Source organism: Indicator indicator, chromosome 29, assembly GCF_027791375.1.
Source record: "Indicator indicator isolate 239-I01 chromosome 29, UM_Iind_1.1, whole genome shotgun sequence".
Taxonomy (NCBI): Eukaryota; Metazoa; Chordata; class Aves; order Piciformes; family Indicatoridae; genus Indicator; species Indicator indicator.
In genome coordinates, this window is record NC_072038.1 from 7,688,959 (window position 1) to 7,714,450 (window position 25,492).

General features: G+C 47.4%; 1 protein-coding gene across 2 annotated transcripts in view; it reads left to right on the forward strand.

The window, feature by feature from the left end:
• Positions 1 to 24,152, forward strand: part of RPTOR (regulatory associated protein of MTOR complex 1) — a 167,296-nt gene extending 143,144 nt beyond the window's left edge. For both annotated transcript variants that reach the window (XM_054393726.1, XM_054393727.1), the window contains 9 exons: positions 127 to 241; positions 1,060 to 1,184; positions 2,406 to 2,510; positions 14,088 to 14,194; positions 18,071 to 18,198; positions 18,287 to 18,373; positions 21,100 to 21,216; positions 22,086 to 22,215; positions 24,084 to 24,152. In XM_054393726.1, coding sequence (XP_054249701.1) covers positions 127 to 241; positions 1,060 to 1,184; positions 2,406 to 2,510; positions 14,088 to 14,194; positions 18,071 to 18,198; positions 18,287 to 18,373; positions 21,100 to 21,216; positions 22,086 to 22,215; positions 24,084 to 24,152 — 983 coding nt within the window. The remainder of the gene's footprint in view (positions 1 to 126; positions 242 to 1,059; positions 1,185 to 2,405; positions 2,511 to 14,087; positions 14,195 to 18,070; positions 18,199 to 18,286; positions 18,374 to 21,099; positions 21,217 to 22,085; positions 22,216 to 24,083) is intronic.
• The last annotated feature ends 1,340 nt before the right edge of the window (positions 24,153 to 25,492 follow it).

Sequence of the window (25,492 nt, forward strand, 5' to 3'; positions counted from 1 at the left end):
GGTGGGAACTGGGTGAGGAGGAGGCAAGTGGTGGTACGTGGCACTGGGGGGCTGGGGGTGTCCGAGCCTCATTGCTCAGGCCAGATGATCCCAGACACTGAGCCATGGCTGCCTCCTGTCCTGCAGGTATTTCCCGGCTGGATGATCAGATCTTCCTCAACAGGAACCCAGGTGTCCCCTCTGTGGTGAAGTTCCACCCCTTCACGCCCTGCATCGCCGTAGCTGACAAGGACAGCATCTGGTGAGAGTTTCCCCAGGCTGCACTGTCACCATGCATCCAGGTTCAGAGCAGCACATCACAGGGTGCCTGTGGGTTGTTATCACAGGGTAGCACCACCACATGTTGTTCCTTTCCTTTGTCCTCCTTCCCTGCTCCCCTCCATGGCCATCCTTCCTTCTTTCAGGGCTGGGAAATGGGGCAGAATCAAAATGGTCTGGGTTGGAATGGACCTCCAAAGGTCATCCAGTCCAACCCCCTCTGCAGTCAGCAGGGGCATCCTTAACTAGATCAGGCTGCTGAGAGCCCTGCCAAGCCTCACCTTGAATATCTCCAGGGATTGGGCCCCAGCCACCTCCCCAGGCAACCTGTTCCAGTGTTCCACTGCTCTCATGGTAAAGAACCTGTTCCTAACATCCAATCTGCTCTTTTCCAGTTTGAAGCTGTTGCCCCTCGTTCTATCACTGCAGGTCTTTATAAGCAGTCTCCCTCCATCCTTCTTGTAGACCCCCTTTGGGTACTGGAAGGTCCTCCTGGAGTTCAGTGCCATGGTTGCAAGCGTTACTCTGAGTCCTGTTCTACAGGAGGTGCAGGGTTAAAGGGCTGCAAGTGACTCCTGCCAGAGCTATCACAGGTCCTTACAATTGGGCTTTTATCCCATTTCTTTCACAGAAGGCTGACATGCATCATTAATAACATGATGCTGAAAAACCAAAGGAGAAAACCAAATTGAATTGGTATTCGATGTATAGGATTTTTAGTTTTGCTCTAACAAGTAGATCTCATTACAGCTTGCACAGAGAACCAAGAACTGAGTTGATGTTTTTTTTCCCCTCCCTAAGTTTTTGGGACTGGGAGAAAGGGGAAAAGTTGGACTATTTCCACAATGGGAACCCTCGGTACACCAGGATCACAGCAATGGAGTACCTGAATGGACAGGACTGCTCCTTGCTGCTGACTGCCACAGGTAAAGAACTCATTTTCCCACGTATGACTTTGGGACATTCACAGAATTCAAGTCCATGTGAGCTGTTCTGGACCTCTGCTCTCTCTCCCCGTTGTGACATTGCCCCAAGCTGACCCTTGTGTCCTGTCACTGCCTGCTCTCAGCTCAGGAGGCATTTCCAGAATCAAACGTGAAAGTTGTTTCTGGCAGTACTGAAGTCTCTTAACTGCTCAAGCAGGCACAGCAAAGATTTCCAAAGGATTTAAGTCAAACATTTGGCTGAAAGCATTTCCAGTGACATCTTTATTTGTTGCATCATTCAGAGTCTTCATCTGCCTTTGCAAGTCCATGGTAACCTCCTCCTGGGGCAGTGTGGTTTTAATTGGTTAAAAGCTGCTGCCCAGAGCTGGAAAGGAAATCGTCCTGCAGCCAAGCTATAAGAAATGAGAGTCTCTTACCTGTGCTGTTTTAAGTCTGGAGAAGGCAGGACTGATTTTAAGCACTGAACTTCTCAAATAGTCCTGAGTTTCTCTCTAGTCCATGGGGAAATGGTTCTGTAGACTGCCCTTTTGCATCACCTAAGGTAGCATGAAGAGCTCTTTCCCATTCATTGGTCTCTAAAGCTGTAAGATCTCCTCTCCCAAGGAGCCATTCTGCACCTGTCAGTCTAAGTGTTTTCAATGGCTTTTCAAATTTCATGCTGAAATACACAGGTTGGGTGTAATTAAGAGAGGTGGAAGAAGAGCTGAGAGGGCCTTTAGGACATTTCCCTTTCAATTTATTGATTCTTAGCACAAAAGTTTCACAGATGGGGAGCAAATTGAAAAATACATGATGTTCTGGAAAGTTTGGCTGGGCTTTGCTTCAGCTTCTTTGATGGGGTTGTATTTTGTATTTAGTAGGATGCTTTTGTGGCTCTCAGCACCAATAGCAAAGAGGACAGAGATAAATCCTAAAGGAAACGAATGGGTCGAAGAAATGGAGCGACACCTAATGACAGGTGTTACTTGAGGGAGGGAGAAAAGCTCTTCCAGAACAGTTCCCAGTAGAACAGTGCTTTAGGTTTCATGGACATTAGAGAGGAAATACAGCCCTAATAAAAAGGATTAAGTTTAAGTAATACTCTCAGTTCAGGAGTTTGTATGGTTACAGTTCCACTTCCTCCTTTGCTGTGCACAAGTAGTGATGAGAGCTGCATCAGCAGTGGCTTTGCATTTCGTTCTCTTTTCTGTGCTCCCCAAGATGATGGTGCCATCAGAGTGTGGAAGAACTTTGCAGACCTGGAGAAGAATCCAGAGATGGTAACTGCCTGGCAGGGGCTGTCAGACATGCTGCCAACTACACGAGGTTGGTCCCCACTACCTTTTTCTTGTGGAGCGGGGTAAAAATAATTTGTGCTGGTAGGGTTTTGTCTGTGGATGGGGAGAGTGAAATGTGTCTGTCCACTTCAGCCATCAGTAACATCCTTGTTCAACAGTCTCTGCCTCTGGAATGACCTTTTGCCAGGCCTTGGTGAGGAATTACTTTCCCAGTTCTCACAAAAAACAAACCAACAAAACCAAAAGCTCAACACAGCAACCTCACAAACCCACTGAAGAACTACCCATGCTCTGAGAAGGGTACAAAGACCTTGTCCTTCAGAAGCCTCACAGCAGCTAACCTATCCAAGCATTTCTCTTAACTGTGTTCCTAATGAGAGGACTGTAGAACAATGGTGGAACTGGACACTGCCCTGCTCTCTGCTCACCGTGGCAGGAGGTTTTTTTATTCCTCTGGGCTGGGGTAGTAGCTCATGTATTGCCTCTTTCCTTCTGATGGGCTGCTCAGCCTTTGCACAGCTTTGCATGTGGCACCTGTGACCTCCTTCAGCCTGAGCTCAAATTTTGGCACTTACTCTTCACTGTTGATTGCGGGTCAGGAGGTGGTGAGAGGATCTGTGGTCTAAATCTGACAGGTGCAGAAGGACTGCACAGTTAGACATTGACCTGCTTTGAGTGTTAGAAAAGCTGGATAGAAAAAGATGTAAAAAAGAGCACTGGCATCCAGCCATACACAGGATGAAGCCAGAACCAGTCTGAGTAACCCTGAAGTCTGTTTTAGGAGGTGGGTGTTTCATCCTTCTGAGACCTGATAATGGACCAATGCTCTGATGGTGGCTTTCTGCTGCTTGAATGTTTTTAATCAAGGTTACAAATTCCTCTAAATGTGCAGTAGTTCAATCAGCACTTGTGGGATCGCTGCAGGAATTGCTGGGTGAGGCTTCCTGGCTGGTGCTATGCAGGAGGTCAGCTGAGATGACCATCATAATTCATCCTGACCTTAAAATCTGACAGTTCCCATTTCTGAGCTTACCTGGTTCATCACGGGAGCCTGACACAGCTCTTTTAGCTATTCATGGGATTTTACTGGGGGCTGCCTTGTGGAGCTCATTTCTGTTACGTTTTCCTCACACCTCATGGTTTGTCTGTGGTGTTGCAGGGAGGAGGAACTGGATTTGAGGTAACTTCAGGCTCTGTGCCTCGCTGCGGTATGTGCACAAAACTAATTATAAGCTGCTGGAAGTTTGCAGCCTACTGTGAAAATTGTTATGGTCTAAACCTGCTCTTTCAGCAATGTTAATAAAAGCAGGAGACAAACAGTGGCAAAAGGCCTGGATCTCCTTAGGTGGAGAGGAAAGTGTCCAGCAGTCATCTCAAGCTGCCCTTTGCAGTGTCATTTGCTTGGTCTGTATTTCGTCCTTGCCAGCACCAGCTTTCCTGAGGGATGTTGGTGACTATTCACCATCCTTGGGTTCAGGATCTTGCTTCTTGGTGCTGGTAATGAACTTTTCCAAACAACTGGAAATTCTCCCAGCCCACTCCAGCCATCAGCTTCTTTTCAGGGAGGATGCTGACAGCTGCTGACTGAAATCTTTCAGGCTTATTCCACTTCCCTGCCTTGTTTTCTGTGTGCACCTTCCCAAGACACAGCATTTGCTGATTGTACCTTGCACTCTACAGGCCTAATAGAGCAGGAAGGATCATAGGCATTGATGTTTGGCATTGCAGAGTGGGTTAAGAGCTGAGACAAGAGCTGGTTTAACTCTGAGAGCTGAATGGTTACACTTCCCAAAACAGGCGGGTTGAAACTTTGAAGTCTGTTCTCTTTAAGACTACAGAGTTTTGCCCTTTTCTTTCCCTTGTGGTTTTAGCAGTTCTAGGTCTTGTTGCACTTTTGGAACAATAGAATCAGATTCAGAGGAAGAGAGGACAGATTTCTTTATGGAGAGAGAAATAAATGTAGTCACTTCAAAAGAGCTATGTGGATCGAGTCCCTTTGGAAATGAGACTCTCTTTATTGGTTATCTTCTGCTACCAAGACCATAGTTGTTGTCCAGCACTGACTCATAAAACTGAAGCTGCAGAGCTCAGGAGTTCTGCTGGAGTTTGTTGGCTCCTACTATTGATTTCCTCCTCTCCTCTCCCACCCTTTTCCTCCATGTCATGCTCATCTCTGAATTTAACAGTCATCCTGACAGCAACCAAAACACTGACTTTTCTAGGCAGTTTTCCCACTTAGAAAAAGAGAGGAATATGCAAGACCTAAATTCATCCTTTGAAAGCTTGAAAAGCTTCCCTGGGTTGTCTGAGTACTGGGATCTCAATGATAACCTGCTCAGGAGCTGCCTGAGATGGAGGAGCAGACCAGAGGGAGGCACAGAACTTAAACTTTTGCACTCTGTAAAGGGCTTGTGTGTGGTGCGCAGGCCAGGGTAAGAGAAATGAGCTGATACAGCCAGGCTGGTGTGTTAAACCCCTGTGTGGGGAACTTGGAGTAGCTTGGCCCCAATTATAGAGTCATAGAATTGTTAGGGTTGGAAGGGACCTCAAGGATCATCCAGTTCCAACCCCCCTGCCATGGGCAGGGACACCTCACACTGGATCAGGTTGCTCACAGCCACATCCAGCCTGGCTGCAAAAACCTCCAGGGATGAGGCTTCCACCACCTCCCTGGACAACCTGTTCCAGTATTCACTGCACTTAATTAACTTGAGGTTTAGGGTAGGTGAGTCTTAATTTAAGCACTGGCAAACTACTGTATGGATGCCCTCTTTTTTCAGTGTAAGATCTGTTGATTTTGGTTCTTTGTAGATCTGCACTCACGATGCACTAAGAATGTCTCTTTCAATCAAAATCAAGGTGTTTAAAGCAGCACTGGTACCAGCTGCTCCAGTACAAGGCAGTGACTGGGGATCCCCCAGCACAAGAGGTAGAGGGGGCTGAGAAAAAGCCAACCCCCCTATTTATAGTGGGTGTTTCAGTCTGGTGTCTCAAAAGATATAGGAAAAATGAAGCATTTTCTATTTGAACAGCGTAGGAGGAACATAAGCCCTGACGTGCTCTGAAGCTGTGATTTCACAGCAGGAGGCTTTGGGAATTCTGGCAATTTCTATGGAGCAGGGTGTTTGAAGGCTGTGAGAGCAGTGTGAGCTTGCAGAGCAGCACAGACCCATTGCCTGGTGTCTGCCACAAGAGCCTGGCGGGGAGGAGCTGCTCTGGACTTGCCCTCCTGGGCTGGCTGGGTCATGGGGCTCCCAGACCATTGCTTAAGAGGTGGCTGTGCTCATGCTTCTGAACAAAACTGCCATGTTTTGTATTGTCTCTTTGTGACAAAGGGAAACAAGCCATGGTCCCCTGGTCAGAATGGCTCTGCCCTTGAGAGCAGTTCTGGAATTCAGCAAAATGCAGAAGTGTGAGCAGCTGCTTCACAATTACCAAATGCTGTCTGCTCAGCCCTTCCCTCCCCAGCTCTTTGTGTGCTCTCTGCAGATGCCTGCATTGTTTCCTTTCTCCAGTCCAGCAAAGAGAACCAGTAAGGCACTTCTAAAGGCAACCAGTGTATTGCTTCTAAAGGGCAAGGGCTGAAGGGCTCAGCTCAGACTCTTCCCAAACACATGAAGCTCGCTGGGCAAGGTTTTCCAGGGTTGTCCCAAGGTGCCTCTCACTTCCCAGTTTGCTCCCTTGCTGGGGGTTTTCAGTGGCTAGAAATTAGCCTGTGTCTGAGGCCAGCTGCTCATTTATGAGCTGTTTCACCAGAGCACCCCTAAATTGTCTGTGCTCTCTGTGTGCTGGTTAGCTGTCTGTCTACAGCAGCGCAGGGCAGAGGAGCCCTCAGTGCAGCCACCCTCGCTGCAGGGAGCCCAGGCTTCTGAGGGAGACACCTCGTGTTCTGTGCTGGGTTGGATTTGTCCAGATGCATTTCTGTCTGTCACTTCCTGATGGATTTTACTTCAGAACAGGGACCAGATCATGCAAAGGATAGATAGTCTCCTTGTTCAAGAAGAAATGTCAAATCTGTGCTGCTGTCAGCCAGCCAGAATTCTCCCTTCACACATGACAAGTGCCTCTGTTGATGGGTTCTCAGGGAATGCTGTGGTTGAACTAGTGCCTGCTCTCTGGATGGAAGCATGTGCTGCTCTTGGTGCTTCTGCTTCTCTTTTATGTTCTTTCCTTTAATCTGAGTTGCTTTTTCTAATACTTTTTAAAGATTTATTTATGCTCTGGTTGACCAACTTACCCTTAGCATCAACCCCTTAATCCCTGTCTTCTCACAGGTCTGGCCCGAAGGGTTTCAATCTATCTTGACAGAAGTAAGCAGGGAGGTGAGTGCTTTCTTTCCTGTTATCTACAATCAGCTGGGGTGGGGAGGTCCTCCTTCTCTGGCTTTGGGTTGGTTGACTGGTTGGTTGGTTGTTTTTTGGCATTGTTCGGATGACTACTGGGTCCTCGTGGTTCCTGGAAAGCTTTGCTGCTTCTCCCATTGCTTGCTCTGTGTCTGTGTCCATAACAGCTGTGAGAAATACAGGGAGGGTCTCTGTGCTACCTAGGGAAGTGTAGCCAGCCAGTGGGAAAAGGACATCTTCATGTCCTACACCCTGAGCTTTCTGCAGTGGGGGGAGCTGTAGGTGGGGTAGATAAGTCTCTCTCTTCCAGGAAGATTTCAAAGCATCCCTGGACAAAAGGGTTTAAAGGGCAGGTTCCAAATATGTAGCATTGTTAAGCTAATGTGGATTTTCCTGGGCTTCATTTGTAACACCCCCTTTGCTATAAAGATCAAGTGAAAAGGAGAAGCTGATGAATCTTTCCTAGGAGGCTTAGAGCAGTGGACTTTTGGCAAGGATGTGCCTAATAAATTTCACAAATTCTCTTTCCCTCACGTGGAAGGAAGGTAAATGAACTCCCCAGCCTCCATCTGTGGAAGCCAGAACCATGCAGTGTCTGCATTGCTCTGGAGCCTGGCCCTCTCCTCTGCTGCCCAGGTCTTCAGGGGAAACAGATGGCAAATGTGTCAGGGCACCTCCGTGTGTGTGCACGGCCGTGGATGCTCATGCTGACGTCGTTATCTGGGGTTATTCATCAATTATTAATGTTTGCTGACTGATAAGAGCTGAATGTGTCTGTAATGATGAATAGGAGGAAGGTGATTATTGCAGTGGGGTGTGACTCAGAGCTCTTTAGCTTGAGGTCTTTGCAAATTCCTCTCTTAGCATTCAGAGACAGAGCACTGGGACAGAAATTACCAAAGCCGTGAGCTGCCTGGCTCTGCACTGCACTAAAAAAATCCACTGGCAAAGGGAGAGGTTACAAGTAGGAAGATTTGGCTGCAGGGAATTCCCTGCTCAGTAAATGGGGCATCCCAACACTTTAAGGACATAACCAACCACTGCCTTGCTGGGCCAGTGCTGCTGGTGCCCAGAAATTGTGCTCTGTCCCAAGCACAGAAATAACTGTGAAACAATAAAATCATTCAGCAGCATTTTCTGGCCAGGTGTTCTAGTGCAAAATGCACTTCTCTCCCACTGAAAAGGTCTTTAAAATGTATGAGATCAGCTGTTTGCTTGACAGCAAAAATGCACCAGCAATATTTAGGTAATTTATTTGTTGTGGAAGCACAGAAATTCTGTTCCTGTTGCATAGACTTCTGTGAGGAATTTTTACCAAAGGAAAGGCAGGGGACTGTCCATTCTCACATCACTGGGTGCTGGCTTTAGGCAGGAATCACAGACACTGCTGGACTGTAGATCAGTGATGAATTAAGAGCAATGGCTTGGTGGTCCAGATCATAGCAGGCTGCTGTGCAGGTCAGCCCAGGAATCTGAAGTTCATGTGAGCACCAAGCAAGGTCTGCAGCCATTCAGCATCCTGAAGGCAGCTGAGCTGGCAGGAGTCTTGAGATACATTTGGGAGACCCTCTGTCCATGCTGCTTCACCTCCTGCTCTGTCAGAGCTCTTCTGAGGTGTCTCAGCACACAGTGGCACTGCCTCCCATCAGCATGACTGAGTGTGCCCTATAAAGGAGACTGTGTTAACAGGAGAATGCCTGACCTCTGCCCATCTCCATCCATCACTGCCTCCTGGGAGTTGTTGGTGCTGATATGTAAACAGCTATAATCTGTTTTACCTTGAGAAAATTTCAACGGATGCCAAGCAAGAACAAGGAAGCAAACACTTGCCAGTTCCCTGCTTCCCTCCTGCTCTCCTGGGGCTTCCAAAACAAGGTGAAAGACGTCAAATACCTGCTCTGCAGAAAAACAGGGCCTTGCTCTCTGGAGGCTCTGCTCTGCTTTGAAGAGTGCTGGCTCTCCTGGCAGTCAGTCAGCAATCCAGATGGGAGAGGATGGAGAGGCAGCCAAGGAACCTTCTTAGAAATTGAGCAGCTTACTGAAAGGGAGGTTTCGTGGGGAGCTGCCGGGCTTTTGGGCTGCGTGGGGCAGCCTGTGACAGTGGAGCCTTGGCAAAGCTCTGACCTGCAAAAGGAGCTCATCAAATGATCAAACTCCAACAGAGCTTGTACTGAAGTACAAGAGGGAGAGAGAAAAGTAGAGTCGATTCTTCCTACATCTCTCCAGGGGTTGGTGTCTTGTCCTTTAGGAGTGAGAAGTTTGGGAGAAGTACCTCATTTCTGGTCAGGGTTTTTTTTTTTTTTAATGGTAATAAAATAAGTGGAGAAATTGCAGCTCCAGGGGTTTGTGCTCTTTTAATTGGATTCCCAGCTTCACAGCTACTCTTCTCCCTTGCTGTGCATAGTCCTTGGCATAAGAAGAGTGACACTTTTTGAAAGGATGTTGTAGAAATTAATGATGAGAGAGGTCAGACAACCCTCCCACTGCTTCCTGGAAATTAAAACGGTGCTGTGCCTCATTCCTCAACCAGGAGGGACCATGATGGAAAAAAATATCATCAGTCAGGAGCCCAGATGCTCTTATGTTGTGTCCTGTGTAGGTATTCCTGATTTCATTGAAATGCCAAGTACATGTTGGCCACGTTCCAGCGGCGTTGAAGATCAGTGCAGACACTGGGAATACAGCTGCTTTCCACAGCACTGTGATTTATGGCCTTTTATACAAGGAGCTGCCCCATCCAGACAAATATCTGTTGCTCCCTGAGGGAGCAGCCATAGAAAGTTACAGCTTCAGGAATGGCTGTTAGGATGTCTTGCCTCCTGTACACACTCATGTCATCCAGAACTCCAAATGCTTGTGTTAGAAGACTCAAAGAAACCTCAACAGGACAAAACCCAACCCATAAAAAAAAACCCGACCGCCTTTAAAAATTTCTTTTCCCGAGCTGTGGAAGATTTGTGGCTCATTATCTGAGAACATAACACTCCCTGTGGGGAAAACTGGAGCCTTAACTAATGATGCATTCAAAGCAGTGCATTGCAGGGCTGCCTGTTTCTGCAGTTCCTTGGCTCCCGAGAGCAGCACAGTTTCACCTCTGGCCTTTGTGGGATGCTTGTTTGGCGTCACAGCATCGCCCCCGGTTACTCTGTTCCTGTAAGGAGGTGGGAGCTTGGAAGTAGGGTGGTAGGTAATGCAAAGCCTGGCCACGTGGCTGAAGCCAGGAGCTGAGATCTCACAGGTGTGCAGAGTACCTTCTTGCCAGAGTGAGGGTGAGAAGCACCTTCGATGCCAGGCACAGGAGCCAAAACCCAGCAGGTGAAGTGCAGACTCAGTAGTAACATCCTGGAGAAGGACCTCTGATAATTAAAAAGGAAATGACAATTAATATTAAGTCCCACATTTGCTTCTCATCCCAAAATACTAGAAATGTAACCTCTCAACATGAGCCAGTGCTGTGTCATTTCCACCATGGAAATGTTTTCTCGTAGATGGAAATAGTTGAGCTATTTATGTCTGGCTTCGTACCGGGAGTGTTCTCTTTGAACTGAACATTTCACAGTCAGAGGAGCTTTCCTTCCCAGTTACCTGCTAGCAGACAATTTACATTTATGTACAAAGGCTTTTCTTCTTTCTAGACACATTGGAATTCTGGTTCAGCATTCCCAGTCCTATCCCAGGGTTCCCTTTCCCCCTTTCCTTCACTCATCTCTATGTCTGGACATTGCCTGGGCTGCAGCAGGAGCAGACCCCCAGCCCAGGACTGGTGCTAAGCACAGGCATGACTCTTTAATCAGGACCCACCACCATCCTGGGCTGCAGATGGAGCTGGCTCTGTCTCTCAGTGGGAAGGTGCCAGGATTTCTCCCCAGCTGTGGCAAATACTCTGTTAATTCTGCTGCCTGCGTTGTGAGGTGCAGCATGAGCATCCTGTGCTCTGACTCTGCCCAGTCCATGCACCAGTGCTGTGCATCAGAAGCAGCAAAAATGGTGTTTCATGGTTTCTGGAGAGAGTAACGAGGCTGATGTAGGAAAGGGAAGATCCCTTATTATGGGGTGATCGAAAGGCTGCACTTGCCTCTTCCAGAGAACAGAGGTTATCACTTATGTGAGCTGTTTAAGTTGTATAAGCATTGGCTGCTTGGTAGAGCATCATCCAGCCTCATCATCCTCCTTTCCTTCCACCCGTGGGCTCTGTCAGCTCCTGGTTTGGGGTGAACCTTTGTCCTTTCTCTCTGGTTATCTCTCATGGGAGCTCTCTGTGCCATTTTACATAAAGTAAAACCTCCCTGAAGCTTTTTCCCTCAGTGAAGCTTTCCCTGGCCTTCTAGATGGCATCGACGGTGATCCTCAGTGCTTGAACTCCTCTCAGATCCACCAAGATAAGCACCAAACCCATCAGTCAGCACTGGGAATTCACCATCTCCAGCTTCCTCCATGGAAAAGACTCCTAGAACCACAGCAGGCTGGGGATTTGCTACCAATCAGACTGATGAGAAACATTGTCTGCAAACTGGGAAATGTAACTGGAAAATTGGGAGCTTTAACACTGCATAAGAGCACATTGCCTGCTTAGCTCCATCAGTGATGGAAATGGCAATATCTGTCTGGGCCTGCCAGGTTTAGCTTGTCACATGGGCCATAAACAAGATGACAAATGCAAACACTTCAGTGATGTTTATCATCTAAATCACTGCCTGCTTGTTTGCCTCGGATCTCTAGCAGCCCTCCGAGCTGCCAGGCAATCTGAAGTAACAATCAATTTGACTCTCAAAGATAAAGATGCAAGCTCTCAGCTTAGCCCAGAGTCCTGAATTTCCTGCAGGAAGATGACAAACTGTCAATAAACATCACTAATCTTCTTAGTGATCTGCAGCAAGATCAGAAAAGGGCTTGGGTGCAATGGTTAGTTGGGGAGATGGGCAACATGGTTTAGCTGGGTCTGTGCAAAACCCAGGTCATTTTGTCTTCTTTGAAGCTAACTTGGTGTTCCTAGGATGTCCCTGCTGTTTCCTTTGTGCCCTGGACAGGTGTTTGGTCAGGTGAGAAGTACTCATCATAGAATCACAGAATGGTAGGGGTTGGAAGGGTCCTCTGGAGAGACCACCAAGTCCAGCTGCCCTGCCAAAGCAGGATCACCTAGGACAGGTCACGCAGGAATACATCCAGGCAGTCCAGGTGGTCACTGCCTTTGTCACTCTGGTAACAAAGAGTGCATCGAGCTAGGTTTAAATTTCCTCCTGGGGCTAATTCCTAGCAGTAAATTGAGACAAATCTACATTTGTACCTTCTGGACAAGCAAGTTGTGTGAGTGGAAATAGAGGAACCTCACTGTAGGCAACTCTGAATGGCTGGGAGCAGGAGCCTGCAGTCCTGGTGCATTGCAGAGTGCTTTCTGATGCTGGGTTCATGTGGTTATAAAACATTTCTCAGCACCAGAGTCCGTTTGGCATGGATGAGAGGATGAACTGCTGCTCTGCAAGGCAGGGCTGCCACTGCTGCCTCTGCTGAAGGGAGATCCCTGCCTGGGGAGGTGAAAACAGCCACAAAATCCAGAGCGTTATCTGGTTGCCTTGTATAGTGCTCCTGGGATTCTTGATTTGTGTTTTTAATGTATGAGTAAGAGTCTCCCTGGAAAATCCACAGATCTGGGGCTGGTCAGCCTTTGCAGCATAAAAAAGCAGATGATAATTGGTGTACAGCTCTCTGCTTTAAGCAAAGCGTTTCTGTGCTGTAGAGGCAGCTCACAGGTACAGAGAAATCCTTTCTAATTAACTGCACAGGAATGGCTCCTCCGAGATTTTCCCCTGCAAGACAGGAGCTTCATGGCCAGCTGTTCTCCAAGTTCTGGTACTTGGGTGCTCTCTACTTAGGAGAGCCAGCTCACTCCATGGCTTTGGGATATCTTATTCCCCAGGCTGGGAAGGGAGGAGACATAGAATCATGGAATCACCCAGGTTGGAAGAGTTGGAAGGGACCTCCAAAGGTCATCTAGTCCAACCCCCCTGTAGTGAGCAGGGACATCCTCAGCTAGATCAGGTCAGCCAGAGCCCCATCAAGCCTCACTTGGAATATCTCCAGGGACGGGGCCTCAACCTCGGGGCAACCTGTTCCAGTGCTCAACCACCCTCATTGTAAAGAACTTTTTCCTAACATCCACTCTAAATCTACTCTTCTGTAATTTCAAACCATGACATGCACTTACTCTTCTCTGGCATTTGTCATACCAGCAAAGTTCATGAGTTCCCACAGTTTGCCAACCTATCTGGAAGCAGGTGTCTATAGCAGGTGTTTGGGGGGCAGGAAATCCCCTGTAGTTCTCCTACAGCATGAATGGGATGTTTTCCTGAACTTCACCTAAGCAAGCATAGAATCATAGAATGGTTTGGGTTGGAAGGAACCTCCTTGCAGTGAACAGGGACATCCTCCAGTGGATCAGGTTTCCCAGAGCCTTGTCAAGCCTGACCTTGAATATCTCCAGGGTCAACTACACCCCTGGGCAACCTCTTGCAGCATTGCACCACCCTCATGGTAAAGAACCTGTTTCTAACATCCAATCTAAATCTGCTCTTTTCTAGTTGCAGTCCATTGCCCCTCATCCTATCACTACAAACCTTTGTAAGCAATCAGTTTATGCCCTCAAAGCTAAGGAGCAAAAGCTCTCATAAAGGTATTTTAGCTGGTGTAATTGCAGAGTGTTCCCTCCTTATCTATCTGTGTTGCAAGTTGGGTTTTGCTCCTACCAAGCTGTTTAATTCAATAGCTTGCAGCAGTGACTTTGCTATTCCTCGTTTAGAAACACCTCCCCTTAGGCACCTATTTCTGTTAGAATGAGGAATCCTGGTAATCCACAGGCTCTGGGGTCTGGCTGTGTGAGATGTCACTGGTTTAGTCTCCTTCAGTCACCGTTTATCCTGTGCTCTCAGGAAGAGGAGGATCCTCAGTAAAGATTCCCTTTGGAAGTCCCCAGCAGCTCACTAAGGTCCCTGTGTTGTCGCATTCACCTTCCTGCAGGGCTGTCTGCACCTCGGCTTTTCTAAACTAGACAAGAAGGGGTCAAAGACATCTTTTGAACTCAAATCCAGACCCAGCCGATCTGATCCCTTTTGGAGGATGTGTGGATGTGTGTGGCTGTAATTTCACATTTCCTCTAGTACTGATAGTTTCTGCAGCATGAGCTTGTGAGGCTGCTGCTCTAATTAGCACAGCTCTGCCTGTGCCGGTGCAGAGAGTAATTTGCACACCCTGCCTGTGTTTTATCTTAGGAGCAGGAATGGTGGTCGACTGGGAACAAGAAACTGGGCTCCTGATGACATCAGGAGATGTGAGGATAATCAGGATCTGGGACACAGACCGGGAAATGAAAGTACAGGTAACATCTGTGCGTCTGTCCCATTCCCCTTTTCCCTTTTCCTATCCTGTGCCATGGGTTACCCCATGCACAACCAAAGCATCCAAGACTTGTCTGTGGAGAGCTGACAGGTTCTGGAGTTCTTGCTTCCCTACCTCAGAGTCGTGTTAGAAGATAAATAAAAATACAGACATAGGTACTGAGTGAGTCAGGGCTTTCCTGCAAGCTGCTGCTGTGATTGCAGGCAGTGTGCAGCAGCGTTTGGGAAAGGTGAGGCTGTGGAATCCAGGAGCAAGCACTGGGATGCAGGTGGTGCTTCCTATTAGCATGTACCTGAAATAGTGTAGAAATTCTTGAGGAAATGTAGCAGTAAGTGGGGTCAGTGGTAGAACATTTGGTCTCGAGTTTTGCTTCTCCAGGGTGCACACAGAGCTCACTACAGAGCAGTGCTGTTATGTGCCTGCCAGCCACAGGTCTGTTTCAGGAAAGCTGCCTCCACACAAGGAGTAGTTATGTACCTGCTCAGCCCACTCCTGAGTCAGGGTCCCCTGCTCACCAGGACAGAAACAGAAGCATTTCCTCACCACGCTCAGGTCACCTGCACCCAGCAGAATTGTTGCCAGCTTGAACCAGGCTCACTCAGATTAGAACTTTGCTCAGTGCTGTCTGGCCGCAGGTATCAAAGGATGGAGATCCCTGTGAGCCTGCTGCAGCTCTGTCAGGACCTCTCTGCAGAGCTCTGCAGACCTAGCACTGAGCACCCCAGGGTGTTCACATCTCACTTCTGCAGTGAGGCAGTGCCAGAGCCATACTGCAGTCGTTCATAGCTTTCTGTGCAGTGGGATGGGGCAGAGGCACTGCAAGCGCTGCTGTCAGTCGGAATCAGAAATCAGGAAAAGCAGCTGGTCTGTGAGAATGGAGTCACCATGCTGGATAAAAAAAAAGAAAAAGAAAAAAAACTGGTTTTCAAAGCTTCTCCAAATTAATTACCCTTCAATGAACATTAATTACAGCACTTTGACCCTGCAATGCAGGATAATTAAGCTTATGTTAATCTCAGTTCCTTCCACGTTTTGGTTTTGCTATGCAAATCAGGGAACAGCAAAATTCAGGAGGTGGAAATCTTTTAAGATTGTGATGATTAATGATTGCACTGAAAGTATCTTTAAAAGTATCTTTTAAAAATGTTGTTTCTCTTTTAATTGAAAAGATTGGTTGTGTTGAAATTCAAATGATTGAAACTTCCTGACTCAGTAGCACTGGAAAAGTGAAATTCAGCACAAAGAGCAGCAGAGCTGTGTAATCCCAGCTAATAAAGGTGCCATCCCACTCTTTGAACTTCAAAAAGTGTACCTTTGGAAGTGTTTGGGCTGGAGCTGAGGGAAGCAAGTCCTTCATTTTCACTTCTGCTGATTGTTCCTGCTTCAAAGGCAGGAGCTGGCTTTCGGCAGAGGAGCTGCTGAGAACAGCCCTGGAGGTTGGTGCCTCCAGCCAGCAGGTGCTGTGGCTGTGAAGAGCAGCTGGGAATGGTGAATGTGCACAGAAGCAGAAATAGGACTGAAGTGTGAAATTAGCTAATGCCTCCTGATTGCTACCCTACTTTGTCAGTGCTGCTTCCTTTTTTTTTTTTTTTTTAACCTAATTGAAAATATTTTTCCTCACAGCAGCCATAGATATTATAGCAAACAATGCTTTAGCTTACAGCAGGTAAGAAGAGGGAAGGAGTCAGAGCTACACCATGTTCCCAGCACAGCTGTCCTTGCAAGCTCCAAACTTCTTCTATGCAATTTTTTTAGTCTGGAATCTAATGAGATCAACCTGGATCTGCTTGTCATATGTCCTAAAGCAGGGACTGATAGGTGGCCCAGCACTGGCTTGCTTTATCTTGTGTAAGTGATACTCTGGTGCTGTGCTGTAGCTGGGCAGCTTGTTGTGTGTCTGGAGCTCCTGTGTCCACTTGGATGTTTTATAAGAGTATCAAAGCTGCCTCCCTTTCCCCTGAAGACTCATAGAATGGCTTGAGTTGGAAGGGACCTTAAAGATCATCTAGTTCCAATCCCCCTGCTGTGGGCATGGACACCTCCCACTAGATCAGGTTGCTCAAAACCTCATCCAGCCTGATCTTAATCACTTCCAGAGATGAAGTGTCCACAACTTCTCTGGGCAACCCATTCCAGTGTCTCACCACCCACATAATAAAGAACTTCTTCCTAATGCCCAATCTAAATCTACCTGCTCTAGCTTAAAACTGTTTCCCCTTGTCCTGTCACCACCTGCCCACAAGGAAGAGGAAGGTTGTACTCACACAGTCCAAGAATAATTGACTCAGTCTGGCCCATTTGCAACAACCAGGGAGGCTCTGCAGAGGTGTAGCAATGATCCTAATGGTGAAGGGAGGGAGAGAGCTGAGTGTTTAAAAAAAGAGAATTAAAAAAATGAAAGGAAAGTGAAAGAAATGTCTTTCATTAAGGCTAACTAGAGCCATCCTGGCTAGAGGGAACTGCTTGCCAGTAAAATCATTTTATTGTTTCCATGGACCAGCTATGGTTTTGGTCTGGTACAGACAAAGAAGGAAAAACCAAGCTTCATTTACAAGAAACATTTACATAACTGCCTAGAAAATAACTTGCCAGAACTTAATTTGGGTGTTGATATCCTGCACCTTCCAGCTTCGTACCTAATGCCTTGCAGCTCTGTTGAACCTTTTTTTTGTGGGGGGATTACCTGCAGCAGGCTGTATGTTTGGGTTTATAGGTGCTGCAGGAAGAGTTTTTGCCTTCTACAGGTGTATTTGTCTTACATGATTCTTCCCCAGGCATACTGTCCCCTCCTGCCATTCCAACGGCATTTACAGCTTGTACACAACAAAGGTGGTTTGGTTTATGGACTCCTGCTCATTTCCTTTAACTCATTAGGTGTTCCTACCAGAGAATAATGCCAGCTCCTTCCCAAAACAGACCTTGGCTGTGGGTTTAGAAAGCTGAATTGTTTGCAAAAGTTGTGTTGGTTTTGTTTTGTTTTTTTATTCTGGAATTGGAAAGATGAATTGTTTGCAAAAGTTGTTTTGTTTTGTTTTATTCTGGAATTAGCTGAATTGTTTGCAACAGTTGGTTTGTTTTGGTTTGGTTTTTATTCTGGAATTAGAAAGCTGAATTGTTTGCAAAAGTTGTTTTGTTTTTTTTTATTCTGGAATTAGAAAGCTGAATTGTTTGCAAAAGTTGTGTTGGTTGTGTTTTGGTTTTTATTCTGGAATTAGAAAGCTGAATTGTTTGCAAAAGTTGTTCTGTTTTTTTTTATTCTGGAATTAGCTGAATTGTTTGCAACAGTTGGTTTGTTTTGTTTTGGTTTTTATTCTGGAATTAGAAATCTGAATTCTTTGCAAAAGTTTTGTTGGTTGTGTTTTGGTTTTTATTCTGGAATTGGAAAGCTGAATTGTTTGCAAAAGTTGTTTTGTTTTTTTTTATTCTGGAATTAGAAAGCTGAATTGTTTGCAAAAGTTGTTTTGTTTTTTTTTATTCTGGAATTAGAAAGCTGAATTGTTTGCAAAAGGTTGGGTTATTTTTTTTTCTGGAATTCCTACCCTGCACCTGGCTCTTTGGGTTGAACTGTGGGATTTGTGGCTCAGACACATGGCAGCAGCAGTAACTGTCATCTCCAGGGCCACCACCTCCTCATTCCTGGCCACATCAAGAGAACCTGGGGGAAGACTCCACAGTGACACAGTGCCCCAGCGCTCTTGAGTGCCTGGTGGAAATCCTGGTTTTGTTTGGGAGTGATTTCCAGGATGGGGAAGGGAAGAGGAAGGGGCCAGTGGGTCCACCTGGTTTAGGACCTTGACTGTAGTGACTTGAATTCAAGTCATGGTCTCATCTTGGTGTTGGTGTGCTCTCTCCTCAGGATATCCCCACTGGAGCTGACAGCTGTGTCACCAGCCTCTCGTGTGACTCCCATCGCTCCCTCATCGTGGCAGGGCTGGGTGATGGCTCCATTCGTGTCTTTGACAGGAGGATGGCTCTGAGTGAATGGTAACTCCCTGCCCTTCCCAGGCTTGGTGGGATCCTCATGTTTCCTCCTCCCCCTTCCCTTCAAAACGTTTCTCTGCTTGTTCTCCAGCCGGGTCATGACCTACCGAGAGCACACAGCCTGGGTGGTGAAAGCCTACTTGCAGAAGCATCCTGAAGGCAACATCATGAGTGTCAGGTAGGAAAGGTTTTACTGTTTGAGCTGTTTTGGTTTTTTTCTTAAACACAGTTTGTTTTTCTGTTTAAATTCTGCCTCTGGTATTTCAAGAGCTCAGAGGGTAAAGCTCTTTAGTTTGACATTTGCTTCAGTAATTAAGTCTTGCTCCAAACTTGGTGGAGAGAAGGCAGAAAGCTTTCTTGGGAAGCCTGTTGAGTGTGGTTTGAGAGTAAACAAGGAGGCATCTTTGCTGAAATCACTATCATGAGGTGTGTGAGGGAGGAATCAAGTGAACCAGAAACCTAAGCTAGATATAGTGTATCTTACAGTGGTTGTTCTTGATTGCCAACATCTCTGGAGGGTCATTTGCGAGGGAACAGGAGAAGAAAGGTTGATGTTGCATCTGTTGGGCATATTGCTATGCAGGATTACTTTGCTGTCTAGCAATTTTCTACACATAAATCCATTTCTGCTGCCTGGTAAATACTATGGAGAGAGCAGCATATACTTATTTGGCCATTAAGGAACAGCAGAATATAATTTATTGTCACAAAGCCACTGTGTGCACATAAAGAGGCTCTTTTTTCTTGATTACAAAATGGAAACAAAATTATTTTCTGGGATTCTGAACATTCCTGAGGTGGGGGATGGGCCAGCAAAAATGTATTAAGATTTTTCAGAAAGGGGATTATGTGATGCAGCTGCCAGATTTGTTGAGCTCACATATTAGAGTTTTTAATCTTCCTTTCTGTAATCTCCTTCAACAATCCCAGGGGTGAGGCCTGTGTGCTTGGCCAGCCTGGCCCTGAAGGCTCTTTTTCTTCCCCTTCTGTGTGTTTGGCCAGCCTGGCTCTGAAGGCTCTTTTTCTCCATCTCCTCAGAGCCAATTCCAGCACGTGGTGCTTTCTCTCCAGATTGAAGAGGTATGAGGCAATGTTGTGCTTCAAAAGACAGGTCTGGTCTCATCCCCAAGGGACTCAGTTTGTTGAGACAAGCCACCTAGTTCTGTGTCTCCCACTTCACTCTCTTCTTCAGCTGACAGCAAGATCCAAGAAAAACAAACATTAGGATGTAGCAAGGTCTTAGCCTAGCTGTTTCCTGAAAACCTTGAAGGTGTTGTGTTGCTTGTGGGACAGTTCCTTGAACCTCAGCAGAACTTCTCTGGACCAGAGGCAGGAGTTTGTAGCACAGGTCTGGTGCCTGAGCTGGATCCTGGCTCTCCATTGCCCAAGGCTGTTTCACCACAGGATGCTGATCCGTGTGCTCATGCCAGCACTCATTACCCAGCAGCTCTGCTTCTGTCAGGCTGACAACAGTGCCAGGAAAGGTCCTAAACACTTTCTGAATATCCTGGGTTAGTAGCTGAGCTGCTGATGACTTCTTGTGGCCTGCTGTTGTTCAGCTGGGGTGTGTTTTCTGATGCAGTCTCTCATCACAGAACCTCACTTCCCATGTTAAAGCTCTTGCATGGTCTTCCAATACATTCAGAGCCATTTCCAAGTCTTGGCAAAGTTCAGAGCTTTAAATGAATTTGTTGTATATTCAGTCTCTCTCAAACAGTATTTCCACCTAATTTTCAGGGTCTAAATCAGTCTCAGTTTGTCTTGAATTTAATTATGTGACAACTGGAGATGCAGCTTCTTCTAATGACACAAGTAATCATTTTGGTCAGTGGCAGGTATTCCAGAGGTAAGGAAAGTGAAGGCAATACACTGCCTTTGCCTTTGTTGTCCTTAACTCTGTGGAGTGATCCACAGTTCTGTGGACATCAGTGATTTGGAAAACATCACAGAATCATAGAACTGTTTTGGTTAGAAAGGACCTCCAAGATCTTCCAGTCCAACCATCAGCCTAACATCACCATGGCCACTAAACCATATCCCAAAGTGCCATGTCCACATGTTTCTTGAACACCTCCAGGGATGGTGATTCCACCACCTCCCTGGGTGCCAAAAGCCTTACTTCTGCTGCCAGAGGATAAGGCCTGATGAGTTGATTTTGAAGTTGATTTCCATGAGAGACTTTGTCTTCCTGCACACCAGTCGACCAGGAGCTCAGAAAAGCAGATGTGCCATAGCAGCATCTTCAGTCCTCAGTTCTAGCAGGAGAAGATTGTTCTTCACTTCTAGCAGCTGTGATTCTCCTGATGTATTACAGAGGTGTCACTTAACAACAAGAAATCATTTCTGTTTGAAAGGTGCTTGATGTACCAAGCATAGCATCTTGCCACCACCACTCTTGCTTTCCTCACCCTGTGTCCCCTGATGAAGCCATTAGCAGGACTGACACATGGCCTGAGCGTTAGCAGGCTCTGTTGTGCTGGTCCCAGAGTACTTTGGACAGCCAGGACTCGTGCATCTGTGTCCACATTTGGTGTAATGGATGGTACCAGCAGATCCCATCTGGTTAGAGGCTTCTAATACAATTTCCTAGTGTGAGCAGGAGCAGGAATTGGGGTCTGACATGCAGCTTGGTGTATTGAGTATGACACAACACTAAAGGCTCTTAGAGCCTTGAGGAGCTGGAAGCAATAAAAGTAATAATGGATCACTCCTGAGGGCAGAGGCAGAGCTGTTTGCACAGCTCTTAATGTCTTGTGGTTGGTACCAACTCTGAGTGGCACTGTTGGAAATTCAGCCTTTTCTGGTCAAGGTGCTGAGCCTACAGGCAGGCATACAGCTCCATGCCCTGGGATTTAGGATCCAGCTTGGGAGCAGCCTGACTTTGTGAAACCTGTGTGTTGGCAGTGTGAATGGAGATGTGAGGTTCTTTGACCCCCGGATGCCAGAGTCCATGAAGGTCCTTCAGATAGTCAAAGGACTGACAGCCCTTGACATTCACCCACAAGCCAACCTCTTTGCATGGTAAGTTCTTGTTTCATCTCTTGCATCCATCAGGGACAGACTCTTTTCAGTGGTAGGCAAGTGATAGGGCAAGGGGCAGCAGACACAAGCTAGAACACAGAAAGTTCCACCTAAACATTAGTAAAAGCTTCTTCACTTTGAGGATGGCAGAGCACTGGAGCAGGCTGCCCAGAGAGGCTGCAGAGTCTCCTCTTCTAGAGAGATTCCAAACCCATCTTTACAGTCCTGAGCAGCCTGCTCTGGGTTACCCTGCTTTAAACTGGGCAGTTGGACTAGATCTCCAGAGGGCACTTCCAGCCCCCACCATGCTGGGATTCTGCGATCCCTGGAGTGAACAGAGGCCAGTTTGTCTCTGCAGACATCATTCATGGGGTTTGGCTGGGGGTTGGGTTTTCTTGCAGCTTCTTTCCCACGTTTGCAGCTCAGGAATGTTATCAGTTGCATGCATTAGGTGAAGCCTTTGCACTGGTGACTGGCAGTGATGGTGTAGGGCCTCACACTCCTGTGTCAGATCCTTGTTCAAAATCAACATTTATATTCTGGGGCTCTGAGTGGGGACTAGGAACTGCTCCACAGCCATCTGACAGAGATGGTTTGGGGATCTGCTCTCAGTGCCTGTGTGCATCAGCTCCCCACATTTTCCCATCTCAGCATAAGAGGTACCTCTGGTTCCAGCCCTTCTGGAAGCCTCTCTGCACTGAGGTTGCCATGATACAGTTGAAGTCAGTCTCCCCACTTACAGGAACTCATGGCACACTGGTTTCATGAACATCTCAAGTTGTCACAGCTGGAAAGGAGGGCTGTAGGCAGCAATGCTGTTGGTCCCAAACCATTCTGGGTGGCCTCATGTTCTCTTGGTTCCCTTCCAGTGGCTCAATGAATCAGTTCACTGCAATCTACAATGGGAACGGGGAGCTGATCAACAATATCAAGTACTATGATGGTTTCATGGGACAAAGAGTTGGAGCCATCAGCTGCCTGGCTTTCCATCCTCACTGGGTCTGTATCCTTTCTTTTTGGATTTTGTGTTTCTTAGTTAACGTCCACACTGGAAGAGGGAAAGGCACAGAGACTCCTCTAGCACTGCAAGGTGCTGCCCAGCCTTGCTTTCTGAGGATGCTTTGAGCCTGACTCAGCCCAGGTTCTTAGTGCTTGTCCTCCAGGTGTCCCAGATGACCACCCTGGTGGTGCTGCCAGTTTGTGATGTGCACCTGAGACTAGAATAGGGCTCCCACCAGCTAAGCCCTTTTAACTTGCAGATCAATTTGATGTACTGTTCCCATTTCCTCCCCCTCTCTCTGGGCCTGCAGCCTGGCTCAGCTCCCTGCTTCTTGCCACAGCAGTTGTCCAAGCTGAATGTGCCTGGAGCTGAGTGGAGAGGTGCAGCCTCTCACTTCCAGCACACAAAATTTGATGTGCTTATTTATTCCATGCCTCTTCTCTTGCAGTTGGTGGGCTCACCCTCGTGTCCCTGGGGCTGCTTTTACACCACCTTACGTCAGGCTTTAGGAGGACCTGATGCTGTGCAGCAGAAAAACTGCACGTCAGAAAAAAAGGAGAGCCCTGCAGAAATTAAAGGCATAAGCTGCTGAAGTCTAGAATGAATCAGAGTAGAAAGGACATGTTGGAATATGTCACAGCTGAGGTGGCTCTGCAGTAGCTGTTAGAGGCAGGATCTGGTTCCTACTTAATTAGGAGGCAGGTGCCCATCTGCTTTATGGACTTCTGCTCACCCGGAGATGAGAATAAACGAAGGAGATTGAAAGCTTGAGAAAAACGACGTGAAGGGACAGGAAAAGCAGGAGGAGGTTAAAGAAGGCATTTAGACAGAGAGTTATTTTAGAAACCTGCAGATCAGAACACAAATATTTAATATGTAATGGGAATCACAAAGGGAGGAGAGGGAGAGCATCCTGAAGACAGTGAGGTTAAAGGCAAGCTCAGCTCCTCAGCTTTGCAAAAGTTAAAAGAGTGATTTTTTTTTTTTTTTTTTTTTTTTGCTGTCCTGCAGGCTGGGGGATGGGGAAAGAAGGGGCTAAGCATTACAGATGGTTTGCTCTTCCAATAGGCAAACAAACCAAGCCCTGTCCAGCCCAAGTCTCCGTGCCTAGGATTGTTCTGGGCCTCTCATTGGAGGGAATGCTAATTTTCGGCCCAGGCCGGTTCCTAACTAGCAGCTTTGCAGTCGTTTAGAAAAATTATGCTAGCAGTTGGCAACTCATAGTGGCCATAATTTTTTTCCCCTCTGGCTGGAATGGGTCTGTAACTCGCTGGGACGAGGGAGGTGCTGGCACAGCTGTCGTCAGAGCTGCGTTGGCAGATGCACTTCAGAGCTTTGGAGCAGTGAGGCTGGTGAGAGGTCTGGAGCACAGCCCTATGAGGACAGGTTGAGGGAGCTGCAGGTGTTTAGCCTGGAGAAGAGGAGGCTCAGGGGAGTCTTTATTGCTCTCTACAACTACGTGAAAGGAGGTTGTAGCCAGGTGGGGGTTGGTCTCTTCTCCCAGGCAGCCAGTGGCAGAACAAGAGGACACAGTCTCAAGCTGCACCAGGGGAAGTTTAGCCTGGAGGTGAGGAGAAAGTTCTTCACAGAAAGAGTAATTGGCCATGGAATGTGCCCAGGGAGGTGGTGGAGTCACCATCCCTGGAGGTGTCCAAAAAAAGTGGATGTGGCACTTGGAGCCATGGTTTAGTTGTCAGGAGGTGTTAGGGATTGGGTAATAGGTTGGGTTGATGATCTCTGAGGTCTTTCCCAACCTGGCTGATTCTGTGATCTGGGTGTTCCTGGGGCAAATGTCAGCCCGCAGTGTGCCTGTCCCCTCGCTGCCTGACACCTGGCCACTCATCTGCCCTGTGTGCTCTTCCCACAGCCTCACCTGGCAGTCGGGAGCAACGACTACTACATCTCGGTGTACTCAGTGGAGAAGAGGATCAGATAACGGCCGGTGGCAATGGCACTGGAGAAGGGCATCCCAGCGGGCAGGGCCGTGTCTCACCCACCGTGTACATAGTGACATCAGCGACTTGAATGTTTAGTGTTGGCTGCTGCTGCACCCCATAACTTGAACAGTTTTGTTCTGACTTAGCTACTGATGATTTTGACAAGGGGAAGAGAGACAATCTCCTTTGTTCTTTTGTTTCTTTCTTTTTTTTCTTTTTCCTTTTTTTCTTTTATTTTTTCTTTTTTTTTCCTTTTTTTCCTTTTTTCCTTTTTTTTTTTCTTTTTTTTTTTTTTGTTGTCCCCAGCTATATCCTCTAAAAGCTACAGAAAAGGACCTTTTTATTTTTGTTTCCAGTGGTTGGCTTCTCCGTTAGAAACACGGCTCCTGAGCTTGAAGGGACTGGACGAGGCAATACCCTTGAAAAAGGGCTTTCTTGGTTTAGTCTTTGTTTCTTTGTTTTGCTGGAGTGTAGGAGGTCAGGACTCACCTACAGCTCCGTGCATTCAACCAGACCATGGGACCCCTCCAGCTGCTGCCTACCTTCTGCCAGACAGGGATTCCTCCACGGGGCAGCGAGACCTGAGCTGTCCACCTGCACAGCAATGTGAGAGCAGCTTCTACACTGCCCACTTGGCAAGGCAGGCAGGAGAGTGTCTCCCCTGCATGAACCTCGTTCTCTCTGCAGCATCCTCTCCAGTGGAAGCACAGACAGAAGGCAACTTGGTGGCAAGGAGAGGCAGGAACCTTGAGGAGATGACAGGAGCAGGGCAGGATGCCACCATACAGTTGCACACACAAGAAGAGGGAAGAGAAGGAACATCTCTAACGTCCCCACAAGCCTGGACAAGTCGCTCAGTAACCGCTTTCCACTCGAGCACATGGTGCTGGTGGGGAGGTTTGGGGTATCTCAGTCACTGTTATTTCTGCAGTCAGTTGTCCTTCTGCCCATGGTGAACTCCACAAACATGTCTGACAGCCTAGGAGCTCTCTATCCAGCCAGTCAGAGAGGCTCCAGATTCAAGCCACAGGCTTCCATTTGCTCCCATGTGCTACCACTCAGCAAGGTGATGGTCTGGAGAATTTGCACATTTGCTGCTGTGTGTCTGCAGCTGCACACTCTGTGTGGACCTGGCTGTGGTTTGCCTGTTGTCCCCACAGAACTGGGTGTGTAACCACATGTGGTCTGAGCACAAGAGAATCACTAAAGAGAGGGAAGACAGCTGGGCATCCTGCTTTGAGCAGAACAGCTTTGACTCAGCTGTCTAGGGGAAAGCCTGCTCCATCTTCTGCACCTTCCTTCTGATTAATGAATGTTTCCGTCCCTGGAAATCTGCCAT